Source organism: Trichogramma pretiosum, unplaced genomic scaffold (assembly GCF_000599845.2).
Source record: "Trichogramma pretiosum strain Unisexual culture from Peru unplaced genomic scaffold, Tpre_2.0 scaffold14, whole genome shotgun sequence".
NCBI classification, from domain to species: Eukaryota; Metazoa; Arthropoda; class Insecta; order Hymenoptera; family Trichogrammatidae; genus Trichogramma; species Trichogramma pretiosum.
In genome coordinates, this window is record NW_019641706.1 from 2,272,414 (window position 1) to 2,282,942 (window position 10,529).

Genomic DNA, 10,529 nt, shown 5'->3' on the forward strand with positions numbered 1-10,529 from the left:
TTATAAATTTAACACTTGTTTTTGCGTCCATAGAATATCACAATTAAATTTCAATAGTTTCAATAGCAAAATTCAACGAGGTGTACATCAAAATGGCTTTTCAGAAATAAATTATTAGAAAAATTTTAAAAATGTTTGGAAAATGTTAGCATTCAAAAAGCTGAAATGACCGCAACATTTACGGATGTTCTTAAAAAAAATTTTTAGGGCAATTTAGAGCATTAAAAATGTGTATAACCCACAATTTTAGCAATAATCCATTGTTTAACCAAAAGCTTCAAATAAAACAGTTCTGAAAAAAATGAACACGCGATCTTTGACTAATTTTAAAACTTTTTCATTTTTTTGCATTTCTTCAAAATTAAAATTTTTTTACAAAGTTCAAAAAGTTTCCAACTCAGCATCAAGTGTACAATGTATTTTTTTTCAATTGATGATATTTTGAGAGCTACGATTCAATGATCATAGATATCCAAAGCTAAGACATACAGGCCGAAGAGAATTAAAATTTGATCTAAAATTTGAATGCACAATTCCACGGCTAGATGTGTTTCCAATTTATTGTTGCTTATTATTTCTGCTACATTTATTAACTGCAATTAAGAACCATTCATATAAATTTTCCCTGTTTGCGGAGCCCCTAGCCTTATGTACTAATTCATATTTTTATCGTATACGAAAAATTGAATTGAAAAAAATGTGATTGACATTACCGTAGATATAAAAACTAGAGCATAAGACGCAATTGATGCCCATGATCAGTCCTTTTTCATACCAGTCCAGAAGGCCATAGATGTGATGCCTTTAAAAATGGCCCGAACGAGGGATACATTTTTCTAGTTTGTTTTTCAAGTTCTAAAATATCTGTTTCCGTTAACTGTTCAATCTTGCTGTTTTCAATTCTTTGTTGTAAAATAATTGTGACATGTTTTTTTCAAATGATATAAACAAAATTATAAAAAAAAATCTATAGTCAAATCAACCCACATACAAAAAAACCAGAATATCTAACAAAATAGTCTTCATGACTATAAGAACGGTATAAAGCGCTAAAATCATTATAAATGGTAATTGTGTTCAAAGACATACAGTTTTGGAAAGAGTACAAGGTGATATAATAAAAATTTACTGTAATCGATGGTATAAGTTGGAATATAACTTGACAAAATAAAATTGGCTTTAAGCATAAAAATTGTTTTTTTATTTAAATTGTATTCAATAACTGAATAATTTAATATTTGATATTTAATACAATACTAATTGCTTTAAAAGGTAAATATATATTTACGAAATTGCGCTTTATACAAGTGAGAAATTTGTTCAAGTAAAATTTTATTGATACATTTTCAATTTAAAATATTGTTCAGTTCCACTAAATAAAAATTACAAGTTTAAAAATTTATTTTTAATGTAGGGCGAAGCAATTTTTATTCAACTAAAGTATACAAAATTTTCATTCCAAATTTATTACAAGGAAATGCAATATTTAAAAGTATATACATGACGCAGTGGATTCCTCCAGCCTCAGAAGAATATGAGTATCTCAAAAATAAACCTTACTGATTATTGTCAACCTTCATCAACAAATTACTAATAAAGAAATAATATTTTATGATAATATTCAAATAAAGATACTGTTTATACCGTTTATAAATGATTAATTTTTTATAATTTTTCAAGATTCATTTTTTTAAGTGCGTTTTTCTGAAAAAAATACATCTACAAACAATCTTTAATCCTATATGGTTATTGTAAATTATCTTCTTCAATCGTTCTGAAAGATTTAACCCGTCTGATACCAAGAGACCCTATTTTTGACTTATTTTTCCACGCGTTATTTTTTCATGAAAACGTAGTTAAATTAATGTGGAAATACTATATTTTATGGGATTTTTATCGCTCTTTTCAAATCTGGCATCAGATTTACGATATATGCAACCGTTTTAAAAATACATTTGTTTAAACAAAAAAAAACGTGGTTTTTGAACATTTTTTCTCCAAATGATCGTTTTTTTCACCACGATTACGCATTCGGATCGGCTTGAAACTCTGGATCTGGTGGCATATAGGCCTGAACTAAAAGTTAGCGGCGTTGGTTCATCCAAATTCAAGATGGCAGCCACCAAAACAGCTGATTGTAGCCGAAAATGTAAAAGAAAGCTTTGGTATTTTTTTATTCGGTAAGAATGGACCCTACGAAAAAATTTTATAAGACAAAAAGTGCTTAGAATTGATAAAAGAATACGTATAAATTTTTTCAGAATTTTTCGGATGATTTTGAAAATTTTTGGATATGGATATTTTATAAAAATTTTCAAAATCATCCGAAAAATTCTGAAAAAATTTACACGCGTTCTTTGATCAATTCTAAGCACTTTTTGTTCTATAACATTTTTTCGTACAGTCCATTCTTACTGAGTAAAAAAACGCCAAAGCATTATAACTTGTACAGTAGCGTCCTGTAGTGCATATTTTTTTACTGGATAAAAATAGACTGTACGAAAAAATGTTATAGAACAAAAAGTGCTTAGAATTGATCAAAGAACGCGTGTAAATTTTTTCAGAATTTTTCGGATGATTTTGAAAATTTTTATAAAATATCCATATCCAAAAATTTTCAAAATCATCCGAAAAATTCTAAAAAAATTTATACGTATTCTTTTATCAATTCTAAACACTTTTTGTCTTATAAAATTTTTTCGTAGAGTCCATTCTTACCGAATAAAAAAATACCAAAGCTTTCTTTTACATTTTCGGCTACAATCAGCTGTTTTGGTGGCTGCCATCTTGAATCTGGATGAACCAACGCCGCTAACTTTTAGTTTAGGCCTGTATGCCACCAGATCCAGAGTTTCAAGCCGATCCGAATGCGTAATCGTGGTGAAAAAAACGATCATTTTGAGAAAAAATGTTCAAAAACCACGTTTTTTTTTGTTTAAACAAATGTATTTTTAAAACGGTTGCATATATCGTAAATCTGATGCCAGATTTGAAAAGAGCGATAAAAATCCCATAAAATGTAGTATTTCCACATTAATTTAACTACGTTTTCATGAAAAAATAACGCGTGGAAAAATAAGTCAAAAATAGGGTCTCTTGGTATCAGACGGGTTAATATAGAAAGATACTATTATATTTATTGGATTGAATTTCTTGAAGCGTCCTGTGCAGCACGTTACTAATTTTTTGACAATAACATTTTAAGGTAGTTCCCTCAAAAAAATGACTATCGATAAAGGATCTTGAAATTTTAACCACATATTATAGACAGTGCTTTTCATATGTGTGAGAAATTTCAGGAACTTTGATTAATTATATTTCGAAAATGGTTTGGTTAAAGTTCGGTACTTTCATATGGGATTCCTATGCTAGCGTATCGAATAGACGCTATTTTGTGTGATTATAAAAAAACGCATCGATAAAATCTTTTCAAAAACTAGGAGATGATTGTTCAGTGTGTACTGAAACATAGCTCAAAAACTGAAAAAAATTGACCACACAGTTTTTGAGAAAAGTTAATGTAAAAACAATCCAAAAATAAAAATTTAAACTGTTTGACCTCAAACCCACTTTTTAAGGTTTTTAGGGTCACTTTAAACAAAAAAATGATCTTGCAAATTTTCTCTAAAATCTATATTTCACGAACTACAAGAGATTCAAATTTAAACAATTTCATGCAATGAATCTTTGCGATTTTTTATCTCAATAAGTATGAACTCTACAAAAAATTTAAAAAGAACAAAAAAGTCTTAGAATTTTTTCTGGAGATGCCCGAATTTATAGGTCAGGTTCTGAGGGAACTACCTCAAGAGAGGATAAATAACATGGTATTTTATGAAAGTTGATGGGATAAATCGACTCAGGAGAGTGAAAAAATCAGTCACCTTCCATGTATTTGAGAACGTTATTATTACCAACAAATAAGATAATTTGTGAACTTTTTCACATCCAGATTTCAGTTAAAATGTAATGTGTTAAGAAATATAAAAATTTACGTATATTTTTTTATCTTAATTATTTCAAGCTATGAGGGTATATTTTTATAATTATTTAATATACCAAAGTGTACAAAAGAATACAAAAAAAAATTTATATCAATCACCTATTGTACAAAAATAAATAATTATTTGTAATTAATCATAAATTTCTGATAAAACTCCAGACATTTTAATTATAATTCAGTAACAGCATAAAATAATTTGAAAATAATTACTAAGTTTTGTGAGCTTAAATCTTAAAAGTGTGCAATGAACACAATGGCTACTACTGACTTTACTATGATTACAAAAGAATACTGCTATGCTAGATTAGCATAGATTTATGAACAAAAATATATAAAATACTCAACTTTTCCGAAAATTTCTAGTTAAAATATTCATTCAGTTGTGAAAAATACTGAACAAGTCTAGTGTTTTGTGAGGCATAATTTATTCACTATCTGTCGATGAGATTTTCCTGTTCTGCTTTTCTTTTTCATCTATAAAATTATATATATTTATTATTCTAACATAATCTATGTAAGGAATGGAAAAAAATTTAAGAAAAAAAGTATTACATTTTATATTTGATATGGGATCTGATTTTTTTTCTGTTTTTGTACTGTTCGATAATTCATGAAAAACTTTTTCACTTTCATTTTGATCTTGAATATTTTTATTTTCAACATCGTGGGCAGATTTATCTGGTAAATTTTTTACATTTGATTCAGATTTATTTGAAGCTTCAGATTCCTAAAACAAAAATTATTTTTAATTACATTTCAGCACCCACAAAATGTAACTTGAACATATTCATTATTCATTTTCTTTACTATACCTCTTCATTTACACCACTAATTTTAAGAGCTTCAGAATCAGTGTCAAGTCCACCTATATGGCTTAAAATTTCAGCAACAGTCCTGAAAAATTTCCAATAGATTTGATTTAATTTTGTAAGAAACTTTTGCGTTATATTACAAGTTACAAATACATTTGTTTAGCTTTTTCAGGAGGGATGTCATATTCATCACTATCATCAAGATTAGAAATATCAGGCATATTATCAAGTTCTTGTGCTAGTTTAAGACACTCTTCAACTTCCTGCTTTTCAGACATCAATTTGTCAATGCTGGCAATAATTTGATCTAATTGTTTTTTATTTTCTTCTATAAATATTAATATTGAAAGTTAGAAAAAAATTGAACTGTTTTATTGTAAATTTAAGCTCTCATAAGTTTACCCTTGAGATTTCTTAGTTGTTCATGCATCGCTTGGAATTTCGCATTTTGTTCCTGGAAATAAGCTTCGTCTTGCAAGTTTCCATAATTAGCAGGTAATTTGTCTTCGGACGATTCGGTATGACCGTTACTTATTACATCCGAGAGCAATTCTGTTTTGATCAGATCTGTCAATTCCATTGTGACTCGTTCTGGATTTGTATCCAATCGAATTTCCACATTTTCGTCATTATTTTGTGCCGATGCCATATTTATAATTTATAAATAATTTTTGATAGTAGAAACAATGACAATAATTCTGGGGCGACAGTTTATTCAACAACTGATCGTAAACTGATGTTTTCAAAGCAAGAAGTAAACAAAGCACCTAGTACAATAACCTTAACAAGTCGCAAATACAATGGCAATTCTCGACCTCTGCTGGGTATTATGTGAAGTAAATTTCAAGTCGTTTGAAGAAAAATTAAGAAATTAAATTTTCAAAGGGTTTGTTTTAAAAAATGTATATTAATACAATAATAATTTTACACAAACACAATTTACAATTAAAATTACATCAAATATGTATAGAGATTCATATTATTTAAAACTTAACATTTCAATATCAGTGGGTTACTGATCTGATGAAAATATTGAATCGTTAATATTTTCTTCTGGATCTCCTTCACCTATAGAGCAAAAAAATATTACAATCATAGTATAATAAATGACTGGAATCTAGGTATACTGCATAATCTAATATTTACTTGTCTCATCCATCAAACTTCTGAGTACTTTGGTATTATTGTAGAGAGCTTGTGCCTGATTAAAATCAGTATGACATTCTTTGAGATCATTTTCTACACTTTCTGTAACTGCAATCTGCAATTATTTGTAAGTATGATTTAGTAGATAGTTAAATTTTATATATATGAGGTATACATGATTCTTACAGTATCATGAAGTATTTGATCAGCCACAAAATCATTTGCATTGCTTGTACTACCAGCATTGCTGATGTACTCTGCCATTTTAGAAATCAATTCAATGGTTTCACTGGAAATGAATAATCAAATGTCAACTTAGAAAGTATTTGCATTGCACTGCAACATTCAATTTTTGTTTACCTATGTTGTTCAAATGGTACTGGTAAGCTAGTGAAATTTTCCTCTGTTTGTTCCAGGGCTTTTTCAATTGTATGTTTGGTAGCTACCAGTTTATCCAATCCTTTCAGGATGCTATCCATATTTTTTTTATTTTCATCTGTCGATAAAAAACGAAGATTGTTATTTTGAAAAACAACCAATTTATGTAGATAATCACCTTTGAAGAAGTTGATTTTGTTTAAAATATCTGCATACTTTCTCCTATTCTCATCGAATTCATTTTGAATGGTCTGTTTCCTTATTTTCTCTTCATTTTCAATACTAGCGATCAATGTCTTAATAGACGACATCACAACAATTGGAAATATTCACGCACTCGATTCGGATCAACAATAACAGAAAAGTCAAAACATTTGATGGTTTTCAAAACACCGAATTTAGATCGAGTATTATAAAAATTCAACATAGAAAGAATAAACCCTTTAAACAAGTGGTTGACCGTAGCGCCTCCTAATTACTGAAAGCAGAAAAAAATGTTATTAATTTTGATTTGCATGTAAAATAGAAAAAATGCATAATTTTCGTGGAAAATTGCACTAAAAATTTTACCCTGCATTTTGTCGAGTTTTCCGCGTCATAACAATAAATTTAGGAGTCGGTACTCTGCAATCTATACATTATGTTTGTCACGCAACTTGTCGCTCGCGGCGGCACAGAACAGAACCTTTTTCCGAGCGAGTCTCCGCGAAATTTCATCGAGTGGAGCGAGGACGGAAGAGAGAAGCACGACGACTGCTCGCTCTGTATGTTCCGTACTGCTGTTCGTGGTGCTCCGAAATTACAGTCAGTCCGTGCACGCTTTCGCTGATTTTCGGTTGTTGATGCGATCGTAAATCTCGGCGTTTCTTTATTTTGCGTGAAAAACCCTCGAGCGAGTCGATTGACATTAATTAAGGACCATGTCAAAGCGAAGAATTGAAGTCGTTGACCCATACGTCAAGCGCAGAGCGTAAGTTGATTCTTTCTTTGATTGTTTAAACTACATTCTCGGGCGCACATGCTCCGAGTTAATAACGTCTCAATGCCTTGCTTTTGCTCGTGTCACAAGTTTCATCAATTCGAATCGTTCAATTGTCAGTGCTCTATTCAGGCTCTATATCATAAAATTCGTGCTACGATTGCATAGTTAAGCTTGGTTATGTTCACCACTGAGACAGTATTAATTATAATTCTAAAAATCAATACTTAATTATGTGATTTCAGTGATGGTTCAAATGTGGCGACACCAGCCAGTACTGCAGCTGCGGCTGCTGCTGCACCAGTGGCCACCAAGAGCAATGTTCAATTGAATCCCTACACAGGATTACCTTACACACCTCGGTACCATGAGCTTTACAAAAAGAGAATTGGATTGCCAGTTTTTGAGTACAGAGCAGATTTCATGCGTCTCTTGGCACAACATCAGTGCATTGTACTCGTCGGTGAAACTGGATCTGGAAAAACAACTCAAATACCACAGTGGTGCGTAGAGTATTCAAAGAGTACTGGCAAAAAAGCTGTGGCATGTACGTGCCCCAGAAGAGTAGCAGCCATGAGCGTAGCTCAGAGAGTGTCAGAAGAAATGGATGTTGCGCTTGGTATGTTTTAATAAATATTTACAATTGACAATTTAAAATTATAATGTACTTGAATCAAATCTAATGAATAATTTATTTGTCTATAGGTCAGGAAGTTGGTTACAGTATACGTTTCGAGGATTGCAGTTCTCAAAAAACAATTCTTAAATACATGACAGACGGTATGTTACTTCGAGAGGGTATGTCTGACCCTATGCTTGAGTCATACCAAGTTATTTTACTTGATGAAGCTCACGAACGTACCCTTGCCACTGATTTACTGATGGGTGTCTTAAAAGAAGTCATCAAACAGCGATCTGACCTCAAACTAGTTATTATGAGTGCCACCCTTGATGCAGGAAAGTTCCAGCATTACTTTGACAATGCACCTTTGATGAACGTACCTGGTCGTACACATCCAGTAGAAATTTTCTACACTCCTGAACCAGAGCGTGATTATCTTGAGGCTGCTATTCGAACAGTTGTTCAAATTCATATGTGTGAAGAGGTGCCTGGAGATTTACTACTTTTCCTCACTGGTCAAGAAGAAATTGAAGAGGCCTGCAAGCGCATCAAGCGTGAAATGGACAGTTTAGGTCCAGAAGTAGGAGAGCTAAAATGTATACCTCTGTATTCCACCTTACCACCGAATTTGCAGCAACGTATTTTTGAGCCAGCACCACCTACGAAACCTAACGGTGGTATCGGGCGTAAAGTGGTCGTTTCCACAAACATTGCGGAAACTTCATTGACCATCGATGGTGTCGTGTTCGTGATAGATCCTGGTTTTGCCAAACAGAAGGTTTACAATCCAAGAATCAGAGTCGAATCTTTACTCGTATCTCCGATCAGTAAAGCTTCGGCGCAACAGAGAGCCGGACGTGCCGGTAGAACGAGGCCTGGAAAATGTTTCAGGCTGTATACAGAGAAAGCCTACAAAAATGAAATGCAAGAGAATACATATCCTGAAATTTTGCGATCAAATCTTGGCAGCGTTGTTTTGCAGTTGAAAAAACTTGGAATTGACGATTTGGTACATTTTGATTTTATGGACCCACCCGCTCCAGAAACTCTCATGAGAGCTCTAGAACTTTTAAATTATCTCGCCGCTCTAGATGACGACGGCAACCTAACCGACTTGGGCGCGGTCATGGCCGAGTTCCCTCTAGATCCTCAATTAGCCAAAATGTTGATAGCATCGTGCAATCATAATTGCAGCAATGAAATCCTCAGCATAACTGCTATGCTGTCAGTTCCACAATGCTTTGTTCGTCCGAACGAAGCTAAGAAAGCAGCAGATGAAGCAAAGATGCGATTTGCTCATATTGATGGAGACCACCTGACCCTCTTGAACGTGTATCACGCTTTCAAACAGAGTAAGCTTAACAGTACAATAATTACTATTTTATATCGTGAAAAGATGAAGGTTTATTAAAATTAATTTTATTTGTTGATAGATCAAGATGATCCTCAGTGGTGCTACGATAACTTCGTTAACTACAGATCATTAAAAAGCGGAGACAATGTTAGGCAACAATTGAGTAGAATTATGGATCGTTTCCAATTGAAACGCACATCCACAGACTTTACGTCGAAAGACTACTATGTCAATATCAGAAAAGCTCTCGTCAATGGATTCTTCATGCAGGTAGCGCATTTGGAAAGAACCGGACATTATTTAACGATCAAGGATAATCAAATTGTACAGCTTCATCCTAGCAGTTGCCTAGATCACAAACCTGAATGGGTTATATACAATGAATTTGTGCTGACGACGAAGAATTATATCCGAACTGTGACAGATATTAAACGTAAGCCTCATTTACACTTTAGATTTTTCTTGAAAAAAAAAATAAAATAAAATAATAATAATAATAATAATAATAATTGATAATTATTTTTCTTTACAGCTGAATGGCTCTTAAAAATAGCACCTCAATATTATGATCTGCAAAACTTCCCACAATGTGAAGCTAAGAGGCATCTAGAAGTTTTACAAACTAGATTAGATTCAAAACAATATAAAGAAGGTTTCTAAATGCTTAGAATTTTATAAGTATTTTAAATTATAAGATTAAAACCTATATGCACAAGATTTGAAGACAATGTTTGTTTCAAATAAATGTTTTAATTTGACAAAGTTTTTGAATCAAATATTATTTCAAATCATGAGTGATTTAAGAGACTACCAACGAGGTTGAAAGCATCAAATCTTTTGAAATACTTACCACCAAATTTTACAGCTCATTTATTGAAAAGAAAATTTTTATTTACAAATACAAGTTAAAATTAGGCATGTTTTGATCTAAATAATGTAAACAAGAATTTTACAATTCGAGTTAGGAAGAAATTTACAATAATTTTGGCATGATCATTTGTGATTAAATTATTTCTCTTTTATATTAAGAGACAAATCAATTTGAAGTTTTTTTCTTCGAATCAGTAAGCTATAAATAAAATTTTGTACTTTCTAAAATACTTATTTTATTAATATAAGTAATGAAACACAGGAAAAAAATGAATAAAAAGTAAAGAAAGCTTTAATAATCATTTGTAACTGACAATGATGATTTATTTACTTATTATTGTCAACGTAACTTTTCATTATCACCT

At 31.5% G+C, this 10,529-nt stretch overlaps 2 protein-coding genes across 2 annotated transcripts; one reads left to right on the plus strand and one right to left on the minus strand.

Annotated features, from left to right (window-relative positions):
* Nucleotides 1-5,754: 5,754 nt before the first annotated feature.
* On the minus strand, nt 5,755-7,036 carry LOC106656924. Its single transcript, XM_014378113.2, has 6 exons — nt 6,910-7,036; nt 6,518-6,817; nt 6,322-6,457; nt 6,148-6,250; nt 5,962-6,076; nt 5,755-5,883 (listed from the first exon to the last, which is right to left on the minus strand). The coding sequence occupies exons 2-6, from the start codon at nt 6,648-6,650 to the stop codon at nt 5,828-5,830; spliced, it is 543 nt and encodes a 180-aa protein (XP_014233599.1). The 5' UTR covers nt 6,651-6,817; nt 6,910-7,036; the 3' UTR covers nt 5,755-5,827.
* A 56-nt stretch (nt 7,037-7,092) lies between these two features.
* LOC106656923 (putative pre-mRNA-splicing factor ATP-dependent RNA helicase PRP1) lies at nt 7,093-10,333 on the plus strand. The gene is made up of 5 exons (XM_014378111.2): nt 7,093-7,309; nt 7,564-7,937; nt 8,024-9,292; nt 9,374-9,727; nt 9,827-10,333. The coding sequence occupies exons 1-5, from the start codon at nt 7,260-7,262 to the stop codon at nt 9,952-9,954; spliced, it is 2,175 nt and encodes a 724-aa protein (XP_014233597.1). The 5' UTR covers nt 7,093-7,259; the 3' UTR covers nt 9,955-10,333.
* Nucleotides 10,334-10,529: the final 196 nt, after the last annotated feature.